Source organism: Aptenodytes patagonicus, chromosome 3 (assembly GCF_965638725.1).
Source record: "Aptenodytes patagonicus chromosome 3, bAptPat1.pri.cur, whole genome shotgun sequence".
Lineage (NCBI taxonomy): Eukaryota > Metazoa > Chordata > Aves > Sphenisciformes > Spheniscidae > Aptenodytes > Aptenodytes patagonicus.
Genome location: NC_134951.1, coordinates 94,857,996 through 94,885,112, shown reverse-complemented (window position 1 = coordinate 94,885,112; position 27,117 = coordinate 94,857,996). Strand labels below are relative to the sequence as shown.

The 27,117-nt window shown below is 38.6% G+C and overlaps 1 protein-coding gene and 1 long non-coding RNA gene across 4 annotated transcripts in view; one reads left to right on the top strand and one right to left on the bottom strand.

Moving 5' to 3' along the window:
• The window catches only part of LOC143158395 (uncharacterized), a 43,074-nt gene extending 25,758 nt beyond the window's left edge, over positions 1–17,316 (top strand). The window contains exons 3-4 of one of the 2 annotated variants that reach the window (XR_012994985.1): positions 2,390–2,653; positions 17,184–17,316. This is a non-coding gene — a long non-coding RNA (uncharacterized LOC143158395). Of the gene's footprint in view, positions 1–2,389; positions 2,910–17,183 lie in introns of those variants that run through there. The other variant, XR_012994984.1, reaches the window with a different exon arrangement.
• Positions 4,265–27,117, bottom strand: part of BIRC6 (baculoviral IAP repeat containing 6) — a 189,855-nt gene continuing 167,002 nt past the window's right edge. For both annotated transcript variants that reach the window (XM_076334284.1, XM_076334283.1), the window contains exons 67-74: positions 20,358–20,503; positions 19,392–19,502; positions 18,172–18,389; positions 17,316–17,477; positions 15,676–15,753; positions 10,639–10,827; positions 7,439–7,573; positions 4,265–6,380 (exon numbers count right to left, since the gene is read on the bottom strand). In XM_076334284.1, the coding sequence (XP_076190399.1) occupies positions 6,201–6,380; positions 7,439–7,573; positions 10,639–10,827; positions 15,676–15,753; positions 17,316–17,477; positions 18,172–18,389; positions 19,392–19,502; positions 20,358–20,503 (1,219 nt within the window). In that variant the 3' untranslated portion in view covers positions 4,265–6,200. The remainder of the gene's footprint in view (positions 6,381–7,438; positions 7,574–10,638; positions 10,828–15,675; positions 15,754–17,315; positions 17,478–18,171; positions 18,390–19,391; positions 19,503–20,357; positions 20,504–27,117) is intronic.

Sequence of the window (27,117 nt, the reverse complement as noted above, 5' to 3'; positions counted from 1 at the left end):
AGTCCTTTCCAGCAATCCTGCTGTTGGCTAGTAGTTTTTGATCTGCCACGTCACCTCCGTTTCCTCTTGAACCATTGCCACAGTATGGTGCCAGCAACCATTTGCAAGGTTTCAGGACAGCCTGATCTGTAGCTATAGCCAGGATGGAGGCTGGGACTTGCATCGCGCAGGACCGTTCCCAGCCAGTGTGCACAGGGATCTGGCACGATGGCTTCCCTAATGTGAGAATGCCGATGCTTGGCGAGGCTGGTTGTGCATATGTAATGATGATGGCCCTGTTACATCCTAAAGTAACTACACTGGTCCCCCTTGTGCAGCGTTAAAGAGTTGCTGTCGTACTCTAGGTTTAGAATTGTGCTGTGCTGGGCTTCAGCTAAGACTGCTGTACAGCTGTGTGGCATCCAACTCCGCCACCTTCTTACAAGCTGCTTAAAATAATTGTAGAAATAAGGTGGTTGTTATTATTACCAGAGGTTTCAAACAAAGGACTTTTGACTGACAAAGTCCTGGAAGTTTGCATTGATATGGTTATTACTAATTTAGGTATGGGCAAAGGTTTTCTGTGGCTGAAATCTTAAGAGTTTCAAGGTGAGAGAACAGGACTTCTGGAGACATCCAAACCATTGTTTAGAAGTAGGTTGCAAGACACTATCTGTTGGTATTCTTTTTCTGAATCACATGCTTGTTTAAATATCTGAAAGAAAATAGAAAAGATGGAAAAAACCCCACATTTTGCTTTTCCCATTTGCTCTCCTGGTAAATGAGAAAATGCTTAATGAAGCAACAGAGACAATCTTTAATGATGGCAAATTGAATTCTTTTTATTATGAGATTTTAGTTTGCTTCAATTTTCTGGTTGGGGGAGGTTGCCTTTTTTTTTTTTTTTTCCCTAAAAGATGTGTTCATATGTTTGCTACTGGGGGACTGGGATGCGGTTGCTTTCTACCCATAGAGCTTTATGCAGAAAGTTTATGAACTGCTGAAGGCTTTGTGCATGTCTGTGGATGTGGGTTGGTAGGTGAGAAAGAGAACAATGAATGGAGGTGCAGGACAAATAAATTTAAAAAAAATGCAGTAAGTGGTTAAGCTGGAAATATGGAGCACAACAATGGCAACAGGGAAGTGGCTGCAGGTTTTTAAATGCAGTGAGACATGATATGTTTGAGAAGCATGTTCCTCCTGCAAAACCATGTCTGACTCATTGCTTTAGCAACCTTAGTAGATCAGCCTGCTTGTTATTTTTGCAAATATACACTTATATTTTGTTTAAGTATAAGTTTGGGCATTACTCTTGAGGTCTAACAACTTCTGTTGTGTGCAAGTCTCACCACAGTTACCTCATTTCTAAATGTTTTTGAGGGGTACAGTAACATGCCAGTTTTCTTACTCCCAGGAGATTTTCTTAGGGCTCTGCTTGCACTGGTTCCCAAGATTAACTCTGCTATCTTTCCCTCAGAAGCAGGGCTGCTAGATGCCCTGCATAGTCTCTGGTTGATAAAGAACCTGTTTCTTTCCTTTCTGGACTTTTAACTAAACAGCCTTAAATACAAAATTTTGCTATCTGAATTACAGAAATGTTACCAACTCTAGCATTAATATTATCTAGACATTTGAGGATGATACTGTATTATTAAATGATACAGATATTATAGGCACTCTTAATGTAAAGGATAAGTAGCATTAATACAGGTGGAGAACTAAGTGGACCAGGTTATCACTTTTCAAGAGCCAAAAAGTTGCTTCTGAGCCAAGCAGCACAGAAAAGAAGAGATTGCAGCCTGCAGAGATGACAGGTCACAATATGCAGAACTCTCTCCATCAAAATAGAGCATTGTGGTTTGGGATTTGTTTTCTCTGAGCCTTTATTAAAAACAGAGGCAGTGGTGAGATTATTTTAGAGCTCTACTATAGTAATTCACTGGGTAGATATTGTATTTTCTGCACTCATGTTCTAGGAGAATAAAATAATGGCAACAATAAAATCTCTGGAGAATGAAATGTTTTTACCTGTGATTCATTTTAGTAATTGTGGAACTTACTTTTACCCCCATTCAGCTTACTGTATTTCAGAAAGCTCATGTTCCGATATAAACACCTGCACATCCCACCTAACGTTGTCACTATCTGTAGAAAAGGAGAAGGAAAATAAAGCTCAAAAAACTGTTTTTCAAAGACAAGTAACTGCCAGACCTGATGCATTTATACATATATAAATAGGTATATATCTATGTATGTGTGTGTGTATATATATATATATGGTAAAAAAAAAATTGAGAATATATATCTGAAGTAGCTTCTGTACCTTATACTTGTTCCTTGTGGTAAGAAAAATGTAAATCTGTCTCCTTTCCATTGAAAAATGCTTCTAATTTCTGTTTACTAACTACAGAGTTGACCATCCAGGGAGATGAGTCCACATGATGGTTACTGGCTTCTGGGGAAACAATTAAGGAAACAAGAAAAGAACACTTTGAAAACACACTAATACAAAGGCGGCATGGAGGTAAAAAATGAAGATGACGTGCCTGAGAAACTCCAAATAAAAACCTAAGCCTAAATAATTCTCCTTCACAGGGATCAGAGTAACATAGTATAGTCTCAGCTGAAATGTAGGTCAGCTGGATTGGTGTTCAGATATTGATGAGTAAATAAGGTAAGTTAATAATATGGTTGTTTGCTTACCAAGTTGTTTGCCTCGGGATGTAAAATAGAACACTTATTTATGTAACACCAGAAACATTCTGGGGAAGAAAAGCTCCCCTAATAAACATCCTATGTACAGGATTACATAGTTGCATGGAAAAAGTTTTGTAGTAATGTTTTCTTAACAATGTGATTCCTGCCAGAAACTGAATGCCCTATTTGATATAGCAAGCACAGGTTAAATTGGCTTAAAGCCATTGTAAGTAGTGTAGTACATTTATTTCCTGTATTGTATGAGAGCTTTCTTTTTTTTTTAAATAAAGAATTCAAGCTTTGCTGCTTAATAGGTCATCATCCAACCACAGTACTGATGACAGACCCACACTGAAGCTCCCTAGAAGCTAGGGAGCTAGTAGTCCAGTGCCTTGCCTGTGTTGGCATGACTTTACCTGCTGCAAGGGAGGCTCCTCGACAGACTAGCAGACGTGCACAATCTCCACCTTGAACTTATGTCAAAGACTTAGAGAAGAAAAACGGTAACAAACCCCATCCAACAATGCCAAACAGACTGCTGTAGACCCAGTCAATCTATAGTCACACATGCTTTATTCTGCCAGTACCTAAACATCTAACATGTAATTACTGGAGTGAAACTTGACGTTGTTTACAGGGTTCTTATGTTTCAAATTTTCTTGGGTTTTTCTAGGTTGTCATCTTTGTTTTTTTCCTGTATAGCACTGGTAGGATTACAGAGGAGCATTAACCCATACGTTTATGCACATCTTTTACCCAAAGGAAATTCCAGAGGAAATCACTGCATCTTGCAGAGGGGTCATTCATGTCTGTGTCTGAAGACTACTGTGTCTACAACTGCAAAACAGAACAGTTGTTTATGCATAGCGATCAGTGTAGCGAGTGGTTTGCTCTCATGGAGCACAAGGTCTCATAGATTGCTGAGCTGTTCCCTCTTTGGTAGATAGCGTAGACTGAATCGGGAAAGCTTGGCATTATTGTCTGTGAAGCATCAGGAAAGACTATTGATTTATGTGCTGCGCTCTTCCTTTGGCAGAGTGACCGCAGCGATTCCAATGGCTGGTGACATCCCACGCTACACTGCATGGCAACGTGTCAGCGGTGAATCTTGGGCCAAAGGCAGTACCAAAACCCATGGGGTAAAATTCCGTAACAAGCTAATTAGCAGTTTGGTGCCCTTTGTGCTTTTGAAAATAATTTCTGTTGATTTTTAAAACATCTTCTACAAGAACAGCCTAACAGTTAAAACACAGTACTTCCATGTGATGGCTAGAAACTGTGATCTGTCTATACAGGTTTCTATTCAATTTGATGAAATGGTAAAAGATGAGAGGAACTGGTTAAAAAAATACTCAGTTGTCTACATACCTCAGAGTTTACTATGATTTTACTGCAAAGTAACATCGCTACCTTGTGTGTTAGACCTAAAAACCTGAAAATATGTATTTTGTATCTGTTGCCACGTTCGCAATTTACTTACTAGACTGTAACATAGTTGCAAGTTATGAAGGACTGAATCTCTGCTTTAATTTGGTCCAATACCATTCTAGCTCAGGTTAGAGCAAAAAAAGGATAATTGGTACGTGGATACAAATTAGAGTTTAATATCCCATGCAGCTGTTTACATCTGCTTAATTAAGCAGCAGTGACTTCACATTAGCATTGCTATGATACCATAAATACACACTAGAGAAAACGGTACAATTATGTTAGCCACCCTCTTAATGTCAAATCGATGCAAGTTAGGTACTTTTTATTTCAGTGTTGTTTTTTAATGGGGAAAAAAAAAAGTCTTCACGTTTGAGGAGGATCTTCAGGTCCGATACATTTGGTTTTGGCACAAGTACCAGGATTTTATAAAAAGATTATGCTTCTGTAGGCAGATGGTTTAAGCAATAAATGAAGAGCTCTAATGGAAACCACGAACTTAAAAATAGTTGGAAGTCAGCGGGCAGTTTTGCTTTTGGAGCCTTTACAAGAGTATCACAGTCATTTCGTACAGTAACAGAAGGTAAGTAAATAACCCATCTAGAAAAACGCAGTGCTGTTTTAACACTGATGAAGTTCTAACACTTTGACTATGTGGCAGAAACTCTTTGTGTCACGTATTTACCAGCAGCTCTGGCACAGAGCTGCTTGTTTTGCTTTTTGATTAAGGATCCCCTGAAGTAACGCAGACGTGCCTAAGTTGGTATTTTGAGAGGTATGTACAATCGGGACAGGCCTTGGATTAACGCAACATATCAATATAACAGGAAACTTGTACTTCGGTCAGAACTATCGAAGTCTGTTAACCATCAGCATAAGAACACAACCTCAGTTGGTGCCATTTTTAATGATTAGAAATAATACATTGTAAAACAAAAAGTGAAAAAATTCCAGCGTGATACTTATAAACAAAGAACAAATAGAAAACAAAAAAGCTTCGGTTTTGCCTGATTTATAGTACTTATAATACAACAGATCATTAGTCTGAGGTAATACCAGTAATAACTTTTTAGTCCTTCAAGGACTGCTCAAAAATTAAGAACAGTGATAGTAATGCATGTTATGTTAAAAGCGAGACTTGATTAGTAAATCAAGCAAATCCCTTACCCTTTTTAGTTAGGGGTCTGGGGTTGCAAGTATAAAATTGGAAATAAGTCTGTACAGTAGGAACTACAGAACGTTGGAGTCCTGCGTGGCACGTCATTAGCCCCTGTCAGTACTTAGAGTACAGCTGATTATGTAAAAATCAGACATTTCAACAGAGAAAAGACTTTGTTCCAGAATAGCCCTTAAGAAATTTAGAATACTGTTAGTTTGCATAAAATAGCCAAACAAAAGATGAATTCAGAAGTCCAAATTTTGGCATGAGGTAAAACCATGTGCATTTATTTCATCTGCATTTTAGAATTAGTAAGCATAAAATTAAATATGTTGACTGTAATGAATTCAGTCATACAAGTGCAAGTTTTCAGCTAGAACGTATTTTATGGCAGTTTATTTAAAAAATGTACCAGTAAATCATAAAAGAGGGATCATGTCCATTTAACGTTTATTGAAGTATACAGGAGGTTTTCTTTAGAATCAAATATGAGCATGAATATATGGCCAAACGTAAAATCTATCAAATTCAGTGAAAATTTTCTGACTTTAAATAGTAGCTGTAAGAATGACCAATATATATTCTTTGTTACAACCGCCCTCACTCTACAAGTAAAAAAAAATAATAAACATTCAGTAAACATTCTTTCCTAAGGTAGTTTCCCTTATATATCAGTGATTTATCCATTTCTTGTATACATAACTTTTTAAACATACCAATCAGTGGTTCTCACAATTGAAAAATAAAAGCACAAAAAAGTTTACACTCTTGTACAGGTAAATAAAAGATCATCTTGAATTAAACTGTATATCCTTAAGGGCATAGTATAGTTTCAATTTCATTACCTATTACATAATTAGCTTCTTACATACAAATATTGACATATTTGGCTTGTGCTTCAAAGCCTTTGTGTCTAGAAAGTCCATGTCAATGCAACTCATAACTTGAAATCAGTGGGGATATCTTTACTGCTGCTGGGTTTAACCTGTTCGTGCAACATAGTCTCTTCTGAACTTGTCGTGGCACTGCATTTGTCTGTGGAGTCGTCAGCGTCTGGATCCAGTCCTTCAGGACAGGGAAGTTTTAGAAGTTCTTCCCGCAACTGAGCTGTATGACGCTGAATACACAAAAAGAGTCATATGGACTTTGAGACCACAGTTAAAACATTACTTTTCACAATGTTAGAGAACATAAGGCAAAAAAAGGAGTAAGTAGAAAAGGTGTAAGCGTACTCATTCCATGACCGGATACGCTTTTCCCCTGTATTCAAGGACTGGTACTTTCCTTGTAGTGACAGAGTAATTAGCAAATGCTGCTAGGGACAAATTAAAGGCAGTAAACAGAACTGCAGCAAACACGTGCATCGATATAAATGCTACGCTATTTGTCTTGCAGCTGAGTCATATCTGTGTTCTGTGATCACAGCAGAAACTGCCTTGGACTAGGTAGGTCATACAGCCCAAACATAAATTTCTAAGGAGTTCATGGTCTCGATGAGATCTGTTGCAGAGACAGGTACACGGAGATTTACATTAGATCGTAATAACCAACGGTAACTTCATTCTGACGACCAGTCACATTGAAAGAATGCAAGTCTAGCAACAGAAAAAAGCCGCCTTTAAAATTTTTATTTATTTATTTATTTTTGCTCCTCAGGGGAAGATAAAAGAAAATAGGTCTGTTGTCTGTGTGGACACAAAATACAGAAATGATAGTACTTGGCTAGGAAGGGAGAAAACATTATAGTGGCTGTAACTGTTGATAAGAGTTTAACACAGGGTAAAACTAACTGTAGTAGACCACAGTTTAATAACTGCTTGTCCATTCAAAAAGCTTGTTTTCTGGCAAGGAACTGGTTGTAGTACAACTTGATCATAAACCCCCACCCACCCTTAGAGAGAATAAAATAAACTCTCTGTATCCTACACAAGTATTTAGAGAAAAATAGGCAGGACAGGCACTAAAGGAAAATCTAACTTAAAGGAAAAAATACTGAGAAAGTGGAGCGCACATACACTTTATCTCTTGACAGTTGCGAAACTTAGGTTTGCTTACTTGTTTTAAAGTTGCTGGGGTTTTCTATTATTGTTATTATAAAACTCAGCTGCTGAGCAATTTCATTGCCATTTGTCATCCTTGGATTAAAGAACATAAAATTATAAAAGCAGGTCTCACCTTCAGAGCTGCTGCGTGATGGGACATAGTCCTGCCTACCCGTTTGTCACTGCTGTACTGCTGTATGTCTGCTATCCACTCCTCACACTGAGCCATGATCTCCACTCTTTTCAAGTAAAAATGTTTGTGGATGACCTGCAAGAAAATATTCCGAATGAAAGAACAGAGTGTTCATTGTTTTCTAAGAACCACATAATTTAACAAAACAAAGTTTGCAAGACCCCTATGAGTCTAACTGGATATAAGGAAAAAATAAAAATCAGTATGAGGATAATTCAGCATTGAACCAGGTTGCAGATAAACTCTGGAATTTCTGGTCTTGGAGGTTTCCAAGACGCAACTGGAAAAAGCCCTGAGGAACCTGGTCTGAATTCAGCTGATCCTGTTTTGAGGAGGAGGTTGGCCTGGATGTCTCTTCCAGTCTGTATGAATCTACGATTTATGTGTGGTCTGCCATTTCAGTATTCACTTGTGTTATCTGGGTGAAGGGTAAATGAGTGCCAGAAATCACGCCAGGGAAAAGAAAAAGCGATAGCAGAACTTTAGACACGTTCTTCAGTTCAAAGATGATCTTACTATGCAGGCACTATGGATGGACGTTTATGTTTGCATAGGGGCAGGGTTACACAGATACAATATTAAGGCTTTTATTGTTGGTTTCACAGTCCTATTTTATTAAAGAAGCATAGGCAGGAAGTATAAGCACCATGTCTTCCCGTCACTAACCACTTGCGGCCTGAACAGAAAACAGATAAGCAGAAACACTGTCAACAGTATGACCATAGGAACATAACGTGCTTCTGCATAGAGAAGGAGGATCATACCAGCTGCTGTGGAAGAGGTACAGCCACAGTTATACGGCCTAGGCAGAGGCAGCACCTCTGGGAACAACTAGAATTCCCAGGCAACAGTAGCTGAGCTTCCCACGGTTTGGGTGGGAAGCAGTATTTGATTGCATAGTAATTTTGGTATTTCTGTACAGATTTGAGTTTAAAAAAACCAACCAATCAATCCTCAAAGTTGTGAAACTCTGCTTAGTGTTGGCTTTGTCGTAAACAGTTTTGTAAAACTCCGCCTGGTGAAAGAAACAAGAAAATCAAAGAAATTTTACTGAGCGCAGAGAGTTCTTGGCAATATTGCAACATAATTGACAAAATCATCTTTCCCTCTAGAGCTTAGAGAATATAGCTATCTGTCTAAAGAAAAACTGCATCTTGAAAGCATAATTGACTTCAATTCTGGATGCATTCCTTATATCCATAATGGAGCTTGGAAGAACTCCCAAAGACCGGCAGTTTAGATCTCCTGAGCCTACCTGTCATTTAAGACGCTAAAGGGAAGACAGCTCCGATTTGTGAAGACAGAAGATCTTAGGAGCTGAAAGATGTACGTTCTTTCTTAGGCCTAAGTTTTCAGGATGCCTTTGCATTTATGTTGCTGAATGATCATCACCGTTAAGGTTCCTAACACAACCCTACAAAAAACCTAGAGATCTTATCCACAAGCTAGTCTCTCAGAGAACTGCTCAGATAATCTATGCTAGAGACGTGTTTTCATTTGGATGAGCAGATGCAGACGGAATCTAGCGTTCTTCCAAAATTCAGCTATTGCATCAGAGAAAAACGTAATGCTTTCCAGTCCATAATTTCCATTTTCTGATACATAAAGATACACGCCACTTTACATAATGATAGGGAATATGTATTCAGAGAAGCAGAAAGGGAGTTCTCACGTTGCACAAGTTGATAAGGCACTGGGTAGGACCCCAAGCTTAAGCTAGTATGATTGTGTGTTTAACACAAAAGCAAGCTATCTTAGCCTCAAACTTCTCCTTACAGAAGCAGGCTATTGTCGCTTCAAACTTCTTCTGAGAATCTTGAGGATTTCATCATGCTGTCCTAAAGACCTCAACATATGGAAAAACAGAAAATTTTATCTTGGGGAAATGAGGAAAACCGCAGTTACCTAAACCAGAACAAAACAATTTGCATGCAAAGCTTTTAAGTGTTGGCCAGTTCTCTTCTGTGCGGCAAAACTCTCGTCTGTTCACAGGTAACAGAAGGGAGTTTCAAATGTTCAAGATGCCTCTGCAAACTGCTATCTACCTCTCAGTGCTACTCTTCATTTACATGTGTGTGTGTGGCTTAGCTGAACTCAGTCCTAGCTACATACCACATTTAGAAAGCTAGTAGTTGTATTGTTTTCAACATCTGCCTTTTGGTAACGATGTGCTATGCATAAGTCATCTGTTCTCAGGGAATGATTGGTTTTCCATCGAAACACCACCATTTGGATACACCTTATTACTTTACCTTCCTGAAGAGGGGCAGGATGTCAGCTTACAAGCTGTCTTGCAACCATTTTGCATTATATATTCATACAGATTCTCTTACTTAGTGTATCTTAGCTCTTTTTTTTCTTGACTCCATTGCCGTATATGTTCAAGTCCCCGAGATCTAATTGACCTGCTTTGAGAAAGGAGCTGGACTAGAGACATTGAGAGAAGTGCCTAACAACTACATTATTCTGTGATGCTATGGGTGAGCCAGTCTATTTTCAGGAATGTAAACAAATTAAGCAATTTGATTTCTTTCAATAAGTTTTTAAGACAGTGTGAACGCATGAAGGTTAGCATTGCTTTTATCAGCATCCAGACAGTTGCTTTCAAAGGCATACATTTCTAGTTTAGCACAGGTGCTTTGTGGATCTTTCCATAAATGATACACAGTCTGGAATTTGTTGTAAAGTATTTTTCCAATCTGCATTGTTTTGGTGTATCCAAAGTGTTTCCTAATACTTGCTTCAAATTCATGTCTTACTTTTAGCTATGCTGACTAACAAACATCGAGTGCCCGTTTGTAGGGCTGATCAATAGTTTTCACATGGAATACAAAACATACCACCTGGCATTAAGAATGAGCCAAGCTGCATGAACCATATTTTATCAAACTGTGCACCAAGCCTCCTTATGGGTCAGTCCCAATTTGGGTGCATTCCCCTTTCCCGGAAAAGAATCTGTGAAGTCAGGTGCGTCCTTATTCACTTCAGTCTCTGGAGTCAGTTGCCCCAGGGAATAAAGAGGCGGCTAAACCAGACATCTCATGCATGATGTTTCCAAATATTTGCATTATTGTTAATTGTTAACACTTAAACAAGATAAATAAATAAACAAGATATTTACTGTGCTTCACAAAACCTACCTCCTTAAAACATGGCGATGGATTTCTAATTTGTTCAAGCATTGCCCACTTGACTGTTGCCTGTCGTATATTTCCATCGTATTCTCTGGAGCTCTGGGTACCGCTCGGAGTACCTCTTGATCGTTCATAACCTGGTTCATTAAAATATGGTTCTGCTACCAGTATCAGGGATTGGACAGACACTAACACCTGTTCAGAGAAGAAACTAAATATTAAAATTGTGCCACCTACTTGTTTTTACAAATATACATAGTTTTGCTTACCTTCTATGCAAAACCACTTCTATGGCAAAGTACTGTCATTTGTAATACAGGCTACTCGCACGTAGGGAATGTCCATGCTTTCAAACCGAAACCATTACTACACATAAAAACCCCTAAGTCCTACGGCTATGTATTTAGCTTAAACACCAAGAAAATGACAAATACAAGTTAAAAAATAACAAAAATTCAAATATAAGTAAAAGAAAACGTTTAAAGAAAGAGATGTCTGATTGCACCCTTTTGTGAAAGAAAGTGTATTTGTCAGGTTCTCAGTCAACAATTCTTGAACTTTCCCAGTGGCTGAGCTTACTAATTCTTCTGATTCTGAATTAGATGGAAAAGGATCAAGGGAGGTGAAATGCGAACCACTGAAATTAATCTTGGCATACATGCTCTCCCATTTTTTTCCTTCAAATGCATTCAATTGATTTAGATATGTTTTTAGCCCTTTAGTTTCAGATTTTACATGTAATGCTGTGTGTCATATGCCACTAGAACAAAACCTCAGTATTTCTCGAGATAAGAAAAAAAAAAGTGTTTTCGGTACTGTATCAACAAAGCACCAACTATTCAGTGATAAGGAAACGGCAATTTTCCCCCTTTCAATTTTATTATCAAGTACATCTGGGAATAGCTGCTTACATACATACAAGGCATTTAACTATATGCCCAAGTATTCCTAATATAAAACAAAGAATTAAGTAGATACATAGGGCATGTAGGAATCCAAATGTATACGTACTGTGTATTCATGATTTGATGTCTTGCTAATTTCTCCAGTATTAGATTGTTTGGCCCTGTCAACTTATTGTTGTACTTAATCAAAACTATGTTACATGCAAAAATGTTATTATATAGGTAGAAAAACATTACTGACTTTTTAAAATTTATTTTAAATGAAGGATAGGTTTTTCTTACGTACTTAGGACCAAGTCCAGCAAGAATTTTAGGGATTACAATTCTGTGACACAAACCTAGTTCCAGAACTGTGAAGAATTCAAAAAAGGTGATTTGAACACTTACATTTCCTCAAATATTGAAAAACTGATGATATGTTACATGCCTAAGAATGGCATTTCCAGCACCAGACACATTTAGGTGCAAGATATCCACTGCAGTAGATAAAAAATGTCAGGGCAGCTGTTTCTGGAACTGGCTCTCCTCCCAGCCTAGATACAATTTAAAGCTTGGAGCCATCCCTAATTTAGCAGCCCAGTTTGTGAATTTGGATATGGATGACAACAGTCCTCCTTTTTCTTGGAACATGCAGAACGTACAGTTTACATCAGATAGATACCGTGTCAGCGACAATTCAAGACTTTGGTTCTCTCACAGGGCAGTGCCCCAACAACGAGGTAGTTGTGCTCTGTGCTTAAGTGTGGCATTCCCTCGGAGTTTCTCTTGTCGCAATGCCAGCACAAAAGCGTTCCAGCTTTCCATACTCTCTGCGATGTGTGCTCACTCCATAGACACAATGCCAAACCAGTAACTCGTATCAAACCAACAGCCCAAGAATCAGTTGAATGACTCAGGTTAATCTCAGTCCCACCATCACCTCACAGAAACACGCCCTTATTCCTTTTGGTGCCATGACACTTTGTGGTTGCAGTTGTGTAGTTGCTGTGCTTTAACTATAGCCCAGAAGGGCAACCTAGGGCAGCTAAGTCTTTATCCTGATGCATAGGGCAGGTGGCTGTGCAGTGGGAAATGTGAACCAGCATCCTCCTTTGGGCTGAGGAAGAAAATTAAACAAGTTTTTCTGTTTCCCAGGCAGGTGCTCCAGCTAGCTGCTGTTAGACGGTATAGTGTGCACCATCACATTGTCTCCCGTGCCTGCCATGCATTCAACTAGAAGCAGCCATGGCTATTTTGTGTTACACTTAAAAAATTAAAACATGGATAAATGCATTGAAATATACAGAATGTGCCTCGCAAACCAGGTTCCAGCAAGAAAATGGCCACTTGTGACACTAAAAAAGGCAGAATATTAATGCAAATGTGCTAAGCCAAGGCAGAGTACTTCAGGTCCAACGCTTCAGGTACCTAAGGTGTTTTGGTGATCTGTGGCCTTTACAAGTGTCTGGAAGTAGTTGGGGTTTGCTTTTTTTAATTTTGTATTTTTGAGATATGCATATATATTTTTAAATAGCTATGGTAGAGAAATTTGACACTACACAGCATTGTACTTTCTTGGCCTTAATAACCAGTTGTTACTTTGAATTATAATTGTAATGAATGAGAAACTCTGAACTGATCTTCCAGTTTCATTTGGGTTATAAAAGTTAATTTCTGAAGTATGTTGGGTGGTCTGACAACAGTTTCATCTCTGAGCCAGAAAAAACATGTACTGCTTAATTCTTCCCAAGCAATTTATTTAGTCCTACAGCTGTTTTCCATTTAAAAGCCACAAAGTGTTTTTCTCCCAGTATGGGGGGGACTTTTTCCAGCAGCTTTCTTACTATTTTCAAATTGATACCCTAGAAAACTTTAAAATTTGAAACTTAAATGCTGCACGAGATTTCTAACAATCAAATCTAACATTTTAATCTAAGAAAAAGGACTTTAGTGAAAATAAGACTTCATAATACTTGCACCTTCCTGCACTGATTTTATAGTTATAGTCCAAAATTTCAGTTCATCTCTTGATCGAGAAGTTGTACCTTGGGAAGGTGACACTATGTAAGGAGCCACAAATTAGATCTCCAAATCGTAATTCGTCCCTTGAAGGAAAAGGGAACATTAATATCTCCAAGGATGGAAATTCTGCAATCTCTCTTGGACACCTGTCCTAGTGTTTGATCACCCTCATAGTGAAAAAGTTTTTCCCCATATTTAATCAAAATTTCCCACGTCCCATCTTGTGTCAATTGGTACTTGTCCTAGTGCTCTGCATCTTTAAGAGGTGTCTGGCTCCATCTTCTCTGTGTCTTCCCCATTTAGGTACCGAAGACAGCAGTAAGATCTCTTTGCCATTGGTCCAGCCACTTTTTCACCCACTTACAATGCACATCTCACCGATTTGGCTACAAGGGTACTACGGGAGACTGCATCAGAGGTCTTGCTGAAGTCAAAGTAAGCTACATCCACTGCTCTCCCTTTGTGCAGAGCCAGTCGCCTCACTGTAGAAGGCAGGCAGGTTAGGCGTTATTCGCCCCCGGTAAATCCATGCTGGCTGTTCTCAATCACTTTCTTGTCTTCCATGTACTTGAAAATAGCTTCCAGGAGGATTTGCTCCATAATCTTCCCAAGGAGTCAGGTGTTGCTGACCAGCCTGCAGCTCCCCAGATCCTCCTTCTTGCCCGACTTGAAACTGGGTGTGAGATTTGCCAGGAAGCTCCCTTGATTGTTCTGACCTTTCAAAGATGAGAGCTAGTGGCTTTGCAATGACATTGGCTGGCTCCCCAGCACCCCCGACGCATGAGATTTGGTTCCATGAACCTGTGGGTCCAATCAGCTTGAATGCTGTTTCCTCTGCTGTGGGTAACTCCTCATTCTCACAGACCTTCCTAGTGAGGGCTCAGGGACATGGGAAAGCAAACCTTACCCCTGAAGAGTGAGGCAGAGATGACCTCTGCCTTTCCTATGTCCTTGTCAGTAGGTTCCCTGCCCCACTGAGCAGCAGGAAAGCCTAGGAAAATGTGTTCTTTTGCTGCCAACATACTTGTAAGAAGCCCTTCTTGTTGCTCTTTATATCCCTTGCCATTTTCAACACCAGCTGAGCTTTGGTTTTCCTAATTTCTCTCCTGAATGCTTGTCCAGTGTCTTTATTTCTGATGAGTAGCCCATCCCCTCCTTCCACCTTTTGTGTACTTCCTTTTTGCAGTTGAGCTTAGGCAGGAGTTCCTTGTTTACCCATGCTGGCTTTCTGCCACTCTTGCTTGACTTCCACACACTGGAATAGACCGTTCTTGAACTTTTAAGGAGGCTGGACAACCAGCTCTCCAAGGCCAATTCCTGAACAAGCTGAAATCTGTTCTGCTGGAGGACAAGGTTGTTAATTCTACTATGCTGAAACAGAAACTGTACAGTCTTTTAGGATTTGGAACAGAAAATGTACCTTGTGCTACGTAGTAATTACTCCAAGGAAGGAATAAATTCAGAAAGTGCCATAGGGAATAAGCCATTGCAAGCTTTACTTTTATTTAATGTATGTGCTTATTAGTCAGTGCATTTCTGTGACATAAAGCTGAAAATGGTAAGGACCGTATGTCCTAATACATTCCAGTCTAATTTAACACTAATTGTTACTGAACACAGTATACCTACACTTTAACTCCCTTCAGCCTTATTCCTCTATTCAGCTTACTTGCAGACTTTGGAGGAGTACCTTCGCAGTTCTCACTAGTGCACTTCACTGTCTCATCTCTCACAACGTGGAGCCTGCTTTGTCTTCACCATAAATAGCTTGTGATAGAGAGTTCCAGGAGGTGATGTCATCTTCCAGTCTTTTTTAAATTTTTTTTTATTTTTAAATAAAATATTTGAAATCATCCAAGCAAAGTCCAGGCAGTGCAGGAATGAGCTGCACACATGAACAGCCACTCTTCAAGACAAGACCAACAGAAGTATTGGTTGGAAAGAACACTTTGAAGAACTTGTCTACTCTACAGTGTTTCTTTTCTAGTGTTCCAAGGACGTTTTCTGGACTTTTGTCTTATTTATGCTTATTTAAGAAAATTCTGGTTTAAAAGCACTAGAAAAAGAATCCTTAGGACTGACAGACCACTTACTACTCCTAAATGACATCTACTGAAGAGAAAGAAGAAATGCTCACCTGCAAAAAACTTGATGTTTGGGGATTCCATTTCTCTTCTGGCCTCCCATGCCATGTGTTAAGTATGCTTAAACACACCTGAAAAGGTGACATTGTTAATACCACAGACAAATATTATGCTAAAATTGTTCTGCTTGGGCAGAACAAAATGTTAACGTTACATTTAAATTTTGACAAACTTTTGTGTAACTGCATTCTAAAAGAAATTTGTTTCCTCTGAAACTAATTTGAAATGAAAGCAGATAAAAATAATGTGGATAAGCAAGAACAGCATGTTAATAAATGAATAAAGTAAGGTAGATTACTTCTCTTCGAGGAAAACCTATGGATTCTAGTGGCTCCGAAAGTAAATGAGCCACGAATACTATCTGATTCTTTACTTTCCTCTTTACATACTGCTCTAACACTTATTGTTGTGGGTTTTAAAGACAATCGGTCTGCTTAAGCATGTGAAAGGTAGTTTCTGTCACACAGACTATCAAGGAATTTAAAATATTCATTAACTTTTATGACTGATCTGGACTTTATGGAAATCTATGGAGTTCTTGTACCTTATCACAAAATGGAACAATCAAACACAGGGAACAAAAAGAGACAAAATAAACAGAAGAAGTTTAGAGGTGAGTATTTGCCGGGACTTAATGTATGTTAGGCAAAGTAAAAACGGAGATGAAGCCTCCAGTGTGAATTACATTCTGTGTCCACGTTAAGGGAAAAGCCCATGTCTAGTACTGGAAAGGAGTATTATAGCTTGTGAAAACAGGGAGCATGGGGAACCCATGAATGACAGTGGAATAAGGGAAAAATGTTAGCCTATGGATTAAATGTTTACACACCCACAAAAAAAGCTGACGGAGTGCCACAGTGCTACAGCCAAAGCTATTCTGTGGGTCTGTGCTTCGGTGGAGACATACACATAGCCATCTCTATAGCTCTGCAGAGGATTTAATGTGTGCTTATTTTTAATATAAATAGGAGTTGCATCTCCCTGATATGCACTGGACTTCCTCTTAGCTTTTTGGAGCCTTTAGAATGAGCCACAACATACCAAGGAGATGGGGGGAGGGAAGGGGGAAAGCTTATTTGTTTTAACTTTTGATATTATTTCCAAAAGCTTTACTATTTTTTGAGAAAACTGTCATTAAGTCCATATTTTAGAGTTACATTTTTTTAATAAAGGATACCGAGGTTAAGGAAAGTCTTTATCTTCCCTCAAGAAAAAGCACTTTTGCATGGAAAAAGAGAGACAGGGCACTTGGCAAACACATTCAGTTGCAGCTGGTATGGAGCACACTTTGTCCATGGAAAGGATCTTGGGTATTTCAGCTGGCCAAAATAGATTTCTGCCTGGTTAATTTCGCAAAGAAGATGGAAAAGAACATTTTTCCAGGTCAAAATTACTTCCTTTTTGGTCCAATCCAGCTCATAAAGGCTTTAAAAAAATCTCCAAGACTATTCAGAAAGGAGATCATCCCCATCTGAAACTGTTAAATCGCTCTTCATTTCAGCTTGAAGACCAGTTTTAACCAAGCAGCTTCCTCCAGTATGTTAGGAGCGGCTGATCATTTGATTGCAAAAAGAAAAGTTTCATCCGTTTCACTTCCTTGTTACATCTATACACAAGAACAAAGTTGACCTACCTTGCCGTCATTGTAGAGGTTTGGATTAAATCTCACGCTGTGGCCTCCAGTTGTTTCCAGATTCACAAGTGGAGGGGAATTAGGATAGTCTTGTGGAAAATATACATCAAATTCAAAGCAACCATTTGCGTAAGGGGTGTCTGCAGGACCAGTAATGAGAACCTACCATTGTAAAAAAAAAAAAAAAAAAAAAGACAAAAAAAAAGACAGTTTTCAAAAAAATCCTTATATTTGTCACAGAGTTGAGATTTGTATAAGTTATAGGAAGTGCTTCATTTCCACGTGCTACTTATCAGAAAATACCATTAGACATCACAATCATGTGCAGGCTGTCAGTCTGTTCATTTTGATACTCTGGGTAAGCGAAGCCCTCTGCTAATGTTCATTTCTCCAGATTACAAATGGAAAGCGAAACAGAAGGAGCTAAAACTCTACCCCCTATTGGATGCTATTAATAGAATTTTTCTTCAAACTTCACGTCCAGAGATATTCAGTGTACTTCTCCATGCCTACTGCTTTTAATCAACTTAAATGGTCCTATGCAAAGATACACTTTGACCATAATGGAGTAACGAAATTAAACTTTCCCCCTTCAGAACAGCTGAAGAAGAATGCACCTTGTTCTGTGAAGTCTCCTTGGTTAACAGAGCACTCCTGGGGTAGATGGACTCTCCCTGCCCCCCGCCAAGTTATTGAGAAGTCAGGATCAGACTCTAAAATGCTACTACTGACGTTAAAGTTTGGACAGCAAAGTACGCATGACATACTTCTGTTTTTTCTTAAGATTTAAGGCACCTTCTTAAACATTTATATGCCAAGCTGAAAGAGGGAAATAAAAATAACTTTGCTTCTTTACCTTCATAATGTCAAGCCGCTCCTCATCACAGCGTACAAAAACGCTGGATGAAGATGACAGAGGCAGCGATGTTGAAAGAGTCACAGCTTCTTGAGCAAGACGTCGGGCTCTGGCAGCACTGTTGGCGTCACTTGCATTTTTTACCTGAGACATGTAGTGGTAATTTACTTTAAACCCCAATTTTCCATCATCATCTTCAGAAACCATTTCAAATGTATCTAGAAGAGAAGAAAATTTTAATGCATCAGGAAAAACAGTGAAGTTAACTAACAGGATTAGGCTTGGATAAAGATTCTGAGTATTAAAAGCAGGAAAGTTTAATTTGCATTACACTAATGCAAAAAATACGTATTTTGTGAGTTAACCTTGATCACAGAAAACAAAGCATTAACACTCCTGGGTCGAATTAATTTCTGCAGCAAATTTACAAGCTTTCACGTGCAACTTGTCAACGCCACTTCCGATTTGGAAAGCTACCAGCTACTCCAGACCAGAAATATAATGATACTTATGAATACATAATAATGCTAATAAGGCAATCAGTGTGAAGCAGAGTGCCAACAGTATTTACTTGTGTGGTGGTTGCAATGTTATTAAAGAATCATAAAAAATTACAGTCAAGCTAGTTTTTTTTAATCACTTACTACGCAAAATCTGCAGCACGGCTGCCAGGGTGAAAAGCTACCATTACAAACTTCCCTACCTCCTATTCTTGGCATACACTCCACAAGCATTTGTGAGGAAAATCCCTTACAAACACAACAGCAAAGAAATGTGATGGCAAATGCTGTCATTGCAACTCAAAAAATACTCATAGAACATGTTTTTGCAATAGTTTTATAGCTCTTTTTGGACGAGATACTATTTGTTCTTTATGAATTTTTTTTTAACACGTTCCCTTTATGGCCAAAACACGCACCGACTCCCATCACATTTTCCAAATGCAACATATTGCACTCCATGAAAGGACACAATGACGTTTACTACGGTTTCATTTTAAAAAGCACATTTTGATCTGAATTCTACTTCATTTAAAAAATAAAAGCTACATTAACAAACATATATATGCAGTTATATATGAGCTTTAAAAAAATCTACTAACATTTCAATATAATTTGAGGACTGACAAACACTTAAATCATTACTGGAATGAAAACATGAACACCAGCATTGAATTCATCTGCCTTCTAAGACACAAATATTCACACTTCTCAACCTACCAAACTGGAGTTTCTTCATGACGGCCACATACTTTTCTTCAAGAGACCGTAAAACAGACAAAGGCTTGGGCTTCACAGCAGCCTTTTTGGAGTATTCAGCCATCTTCTTTTCTGTTACACAAAACGTGAGGGTTGGTTGTAGTTAATCATGTAATTTTGAGACAAATACAGCAAGCACTTGGGGATTATTTAACTTGAAATGACATTTTATGGTGACATTGTTTGCAGAGAAGTCTGAAAACTGGGGATCGCTCACAACATACAAATCTGTTTTTCTCACTACTATATATTTCATTATCTGAACAGCTTGAAGTAAATAAAGATCGTTAGCTCAGCTCAGAAATAATTCATGACTACTGTTGCTATGAATATTCTTTTATTGTCTCTTCTAATTTTTTTTTTTTTAAATTTAAAATAGAAAGTATGACATACGCTTGTGTGGATGGACATTCACACATGCATTCTTGATGCATTCTCCAAAATCAGGAGCTGATTATACACGCCTTTTTCAAGTCCACTCCCCCAATTTAGCTACTTAATCTTTAGTTTTCTTTACTAGACAACCAGATGGTCCTTTGAATGTCTGCAGGTTCAATCCATGATTTAGATTTTTGTTCTGCATTCATCCAGTTAAGAGTTAGTCTAATTCATAAGATTCAGTTTTAACAGCAAAGGCTTCACTATCAAAGGTCAGGTATGTTGTCTTCTGCCAAGGCGGGGGGGAAGGTGCTACACAGCTGTGCTGGAAGTCGTGAGATGTACTCTCACTTACTTGAATTATTCTATTTCCTGATTGAAACATTTAAGACTACCACAAGGTTCCAACCGCCTTTGAAAATGTAGTCAGTGGTTGGGGGCAGGAGGGAAGTATTTATTCTTGCTTTTAAGCTAATTTATAAGTTATCTGTTAATGAATGTATTACAAATAAACACTATACAGTATTTATAGAAGTATTTCTATTTTACCTTGGTTTGCTTGGCGCAAACTGGTGGTAGCAGCATAAACTATCTCTGCAGTCTTTTGGATGTCTGGTACCAAAAGTGTCAGTCCCTCTGGTTCTTGATCAGAAGTATCTGGTTTTACTCCCGCTTTAGCTTTGTCTTTTTTAGACCTGTTTTTGGCAAAGAAATAGGATATAGCATGAGGGAATGTTTTTCAACCAGTCATACAGTACTCGGCATATTTGTCAACGGGGAAAAATACCACAGATTAAAGACCAAGATTAAAACAAGTCTTCTGAAATGGAATGTCCCTCTGTATCTCCAGGTTAATCACTGAACGCAGCAATCAGCTGTGACAATACTGAACATACAGTCTTGATTTGACAAACAGAAATACATCTGACATGAAGAGTAAAAATATGAACACAAGGCCAGTGATAGCAGTATACTAGTTTCTGCTTCAACCATTTACCATTTTTGATCGTTAGGCCTGCATGCTGACCTTATGTTTGCACATTTTCAAGAAATATTAGAAAAGCTTACAAAATCAGCATAAGAAAGATCACGTCATGAATGTGCACTTCATCCACCCATGTAGATCCTGGTGCAAAATCAAGTCCTAAATAGGAATACAGAACTCTTTCCTATTCCACAATACGCTAGCGATTCTTTAAAATACACTAACGGTGTATTTTAGGTATTATTTTAGCACTAGGAAGCCTCTAGTAAAAATTCACAGTATGTCTATGAACTGCAACCTAGGCATCACAAGAGAGCGGGTCAAAAATGAAGTTTGTGTCTCTCTGCAGTTCTCTTCTGGGCTATAAATTTAAGACCTTTTATTTCAAGAAACAGTTTAATGTAACAATTTTTAAAGTCTTACAAATATAGAAGGTGCCTATATTATATTGGATGTTTATAATCAATGTATTGCAAATTAAAATGTCAAGTTAAACACCTCAAATTTTTATAATGAAATAATTTGAAAATACAGTATATACTAACACTGTTGTTTGATAGAAGCTAGTTGCCTAGTATTTTAAGATATATTTAAATATTTTGATTGTGATAACCCAGTCTTTACTAGACATGGTATTCGATAACACTGTAACCTAAATGTATATATTTAAAAGCTGCTATGTTTTAAGAGCTAGCATAAATTTACATTGTTATCCCGCAAAACTTAAGAGATTGTAATGCTAACAGCCCCCAAATTATTTTACTGTCATTTCTGTATTTTTTTTGTTTTAATAGCACTTGTTCATTTTAAGATCCAAACAGGTTCAACAGCCAAGAAGCACTGGTTTTCTCTTTCCCACTACCATACCTAGAAGCAAAACAGAAAGCTATCTACACAAGAAAAATTAGCAATTTAATGCTTTGATGTCCCAAACATACTTTAGCAACTACCAAATACTATACCCCTTCTGTATTTTAATCTAGACTGAAATCACGCATAAAGAATGAGTCTCAACTACTCAGTAGAGGTGATTACAGTAATGCTGAAAGTCTTTGTACTACCTAATCAAATGAGAATACCCCTAGAGTGCATTAATAACAATTCATTACTGCACCATGGAATATTTTCCCTGTTCCAGATTTAATCCAAAACGACGTTAGCCCGTTGTTGACTTCGAGCAATACTGAGCTTTCAGGTGCTCAAAGTCAGGAGGAAAGCATCAGAGCCAAACAGTGTCGTTCAGCGTTTGAGGAACAGTTTAAGACAAAGGAGCAGCAGCTGCCTCTCCCACTCATACTTTCCAAAATCCTCATCGCTGCCTTCTTCCTTGTGGAAATCTAAGCCAGTATTTTTAGAATAACCTAAAAATGTCTATTTAAGCCCACTAAACCTCAGTGATACCTGTTTTAACATCACAGGCATGCTAGCAGCCACCAGTCCCAAGAAAGGTGTACAGATTTAGAACTGCTTGCTGTTGATGCAGAATCCTTAAGCTATTTGCTACAAAACCCTTGGAGAAATTTTGACTCACATGAAATGTCAGTGGGCTTATCCAAGAGAGAGATGTGTGAAAAGCAACGAAAATGTGACTGGTGAAGATACTGAAAGTGAAATTAATTCTTACAAATTTATTTTCAAGACAGTCATCTTGTAGGGCTTTTACCTTCCCCATGGTTTTACAATTTAGACTACCAGCCTTTTCCTCCTACTTGGTCTTAGAGTAAAACAAAAATTAAAGTGTTGGCCTCATTAGACAAAAGGCTTAACCACATGCTTAAAACCTCCTACAGATATACTGAGTTACTGACAGTCAACCACCTAAGCAGACAGGGACTATGTATCTAGTTGAAGCAGTAGGAAAAGGAGACATCTACTCAAATGCAAATTCTATTTGGTATATCAAATTCTATTAATTTCCGCTCCTTCCCCCTGCTGTCCGAACAGTTAACACTTGTTAACTGTGTTAAGTGTGATAGCACTTTTTAACTATCAGAAGAGAGCATATTTTCTTAATGTCCCTTTTGCCGCCAATACAACTATTCTGTCCACTGTTATCCTGAGCAAAATAGACAAAAAACCCCACCCCTCAGAATATACCTTTTAAATCAAGGGTTGGCAGAACAGCTCTACCTTGTCACCTGTAGGTATCTGGAGCTTGTGTGATGATCTACTTTACCAGGCTGCCTAACTCCCCAGTCAGGCCAGAACTCGGACTGCATAAAAGCAGTTTAGGTAGCGAAGTGCAGGAGTGATTTCACCTTGGATACCAAGAAGAAACCAGGTCTCATATTTGACCTTGATTCTGCCTAATCAGGGATTTCAGTCAGGTTCTTAGTGAGTATAAGCTAGCTGGCATCACAAAACCCCCAAATCAGATATACTGCCTCATCAACATTTAGTTTCCTCACACAAATCATGCTTGTATATCCTAATGGTTAGGGTAAAGATAATTTTTTTCTCCTTTGGGGAAAAACCCAACTGATACTGCCGTAACTTGTAAGACTCCTATTAATGACGACCTCCATTTTTTCTTCCCTCATTTTGCCTTCCCACCCTTGTTTGATGCAAATCTTTTGCTGTCTAAGTAAGAAACAACTTAAAGTTGCGACAACTTAAGTCGCAACTTTGCACGACTAATCCTGCACAGTTCGTAAGATGTCACTACGTGACCTGCTTTACATATTTAGTGTTATACACAATTATTTGGAGATATTTAACAATACCTTACAGCTTGTCAGTTTACTTACAATCAACATATGATAAATCAAGTAGTTCCCTAGACTCTAGATTGGGAAAATCTGTCAAAGGTTCCCCAGTGGTATATATTTTCACACTGATTATAACTTGCAAAGTTCACACAGTTTTGTCATCTCTAGCCATCTCAGACAGAACTGAATTTCATTGCAGACATGAGCTATTACACTTCATTTTATATTTCTTTTACATTAGAAGACCACAGCAGCCCTTTCTAAAATAATATCCTTACAATATGGTTTATCATGACTATTAGATAAATGCAATTTAAAGAAAATTAGATTAGGTACAGTATAAGATTAAAATCTCATGTGAAACAGCCCTGGAACTGCAGATGGAGGTGTGCAGCTGCTCCAGATACCCATCTCTCTGATTAACAATACACCCTGGTCTGGAAAATCTAGAAGTCTTATCTAGTTTCTTAAACTATATGGTTATAAAAGGGGAGAGACACAAACGTAATTCAAAGCCCTGTGAAAAAGTTGAATGGGTTTTACATATAACTGATGCACAGATGAATCTTACAACACTTGGAGAAGTAAAGGTCAAAGGCTCTTGCAGCCTCTGTAAGCCTGCTGTGGCCTATCGGCCTGCTGTATGGATCTTAAGTAATAAATACTTTAACAGGCTTTGTTAGGTTTGGTCTTGGAGGTGGGAAGCAGGACTTTCAGGGCAGTGCAAATGTTACTCTAAGGACAGAATTACAGCAATACCGAAGATGATTTTTTAGTCCCCAAACCCATTTCTTGGTGTAATCTGAAACAAATGGTATTACTTTGTGTGCATGTGAAAAAGCAACCCGGTGACCATTCTACCATTTGTGAGCATGTATAACCAAATTATTAGTTGAGAAAACGTCATCCTCTCTTCTTGGTATCATCTCTGCTTTTATACTGCTGCTGCACTCCTGCCTGGATTCAGAGCCGCAGCGAGCTCTCTCCAAGCCGTGCGTGATACACAAGTGTTTCAGAGGGACAGGTAGAGTCCCAGCTCGAGACAGGGAGTTGCTGGGAATTATAAGGCTCTCCCCCAAAAAATACAAATGAGAAGGTGAAATACCAAAATTAAAGTAATAAAGCCAGTAAGATCCTTCCCTCCACTCTAGCAGCCTGCATATAAATTTATGTATGCAGATAAACTAACAGTGTCGTCAAACTCCTGAGCTCTAATTTTGTTTTTCAATGGTATTCCAATGAAATATGAGAACCAATAATACTCAAACTAAGGCTTTTGCTGTACATTTTCTCTACTTTAAGAAAACATTTAAATGTCTGTGTTGTACTGTACATTTCTTTCCATCAAGATTCTGCATGTGAAGCAAAATTTAATGCAGTTATTTAATACAGGCCAAACCTTTATCTAAACATTACAATTTTCAGAGTGGAGGAGGAGCCAATTATTTAATTTAGACTTAGAAACTTCCCCATACAGTTTTTCAACCATTGAAGAAAAAGCAGACAAAATCATGTCAACTCATATTTAAAGGGATGACAGTCACTAATATATTTGCTAGAAGAGACAGCTGTGTACACGCTAATAATTTAAGCCATTAATTTAGCTTGTGCTAGAAGATGACAGCCTTCTCTTCATGCTGTGCTAAATGAATAATGAATGATACACTCCCCAGGCAACTTTAATTTTTAAAGCCAATACTGATACTTACTCACCCATGCCTGATACTTGGAGGTAAACGTGATGCTACGGAATGATACCTTTATCAAAGTATTCGCAAGATAAAGCCAATGAACCGTTCAGCCCCTCTGTACTACAGAGATGGTGCTTATAGCAGAATTCTGCTCAGTTTTATACTGACGCTCACTGTGTCGGGAGAAAACTGCCATAGGTTTGCAACCGTGGTATCACTCAAGTCGTCATGGTCCCCCATCTTCTAGTAGGTTTCCACAGGTACCAAGTAGAAGTTCGTTCCTTCTAGTAATTCACAGATTCTTAAACCAATCTCCTGAAATCAGGCAAAACAAGCAAGGGACCGTGCCTTTGCAAATAAACGCTGGTGAAAGCTAGTAACCTCCTCTGAGATGGCTCCGCATACTCCTCCTTGGGGCTTCAAGCACTGCATTTACAGGTGCCAAACTGAAGCATCCCAAACCAGCAAAGGCTGCAGGACTGCTCCCTGCAGCCAACCATCAGCTCCGAACATGAGCTTGAGTGCAGCAAAAGAAACTGACAGTTGTTTTGCCTTTTAAAGAAAAATAAATTAAAACAAATTAGGCCTCAATTCCTGGGACCCAATTATAAAGAAGAATTTTTGTTTGCAAAATGCACCGTTTCACATAGAAGTTCTGCAAAATAACAGTGAAGACAATGAAAAGCCGTAGCTGGGAAAATGCCTCGGGCCTACCTGGTTGTATTCTAGCATCCCCATGCCACAGAAAAACATCCAGGTCATAAGAACAATGTGATGGGCAGGGCTGATACATTCAGACAACCTCAGAACTGGCAGGATTAACCCTTAGCAGCAGTGTGACAAGCGACAGAAGCGTGAAGGTGACAGAATTCAGATCTCCCTCAAGCAGTTATCATGGGGGTGGCCGGGGTGATGTGGAAAGGGAAAGCGTAGTTAGGAATTTTAGACACAGGCTTGCTATACTCCACGTTACACAAATAAGCCATCGGCTTATTTTGCCAAATTTAACAATTTGCCATGAAGCTCAGCTAGCAGATGGTGGTTCAGACGAGCCTGCTTTGCTACACAGCAGCAGTTCTCTGCAGCAGAGGGCTCAGCCATCACAACAAACAAATGTCTCAAACTCAGCCCTTGTGGCAACCCATTACACAAGCCTGACCACTCTCAAATTAGTGATGGCTTTTGACTCCCTAGCAGTCCAACAAACAGTCGTGAGAAATCATCTCACACCTAAATGTCTTCTCCATTATCCAGAATTTTCCCCATTTTCCAATAGACTATTATGGCCTTTGAAAGGAAATGAAATCAAATGCCAACTGGAATCCAAACCCAAAAATGTTCCCCTTCAAATTCTGGATCCAAGCGGACACTCTTGCTCCAACATGGAGACGACAGTCGGTAGACATGCAAGTAGAACTGCTGTTCAGATAATAGAAAGTTTTGTCTTTGAAAGCAGATGCCGTAATTATGTTGTTGTTCTGACATTTGACCTAAAAAGGGCAGCAGATTGTCCCATTTAAGAAATTCATGCCAACACTTGCTTATACTGCTGGCAAACCTTCAACTAAAATGCTGAGAATTAAAACCTTCCACCCCAATGATTCCAGGCTGTTCAGGCTGTTGGTGCTTTCATCCTTGCCTACATACTGCTTTAAAGACAAACAGTGTTATGCTTAAACCAACCAGTGAAAGACAAGATTTCTTTTTGTGCTGATGTATCAAAGTAATACAAGAAAATTGTACAGATAATGTAACTGAACCAACCATGGAATTTTTATCAAATTCATCAATTACGAAAATAATACCGACTGTGCTTCTAGAACTGTTCTTAGTTTTCAGATCCTAAGCTGACACCGAAGAACTAGTCACACCGTATTTTATTTTACCAAATTAAAAAAAGCTTATGACTAGTAGTCATATGCCAT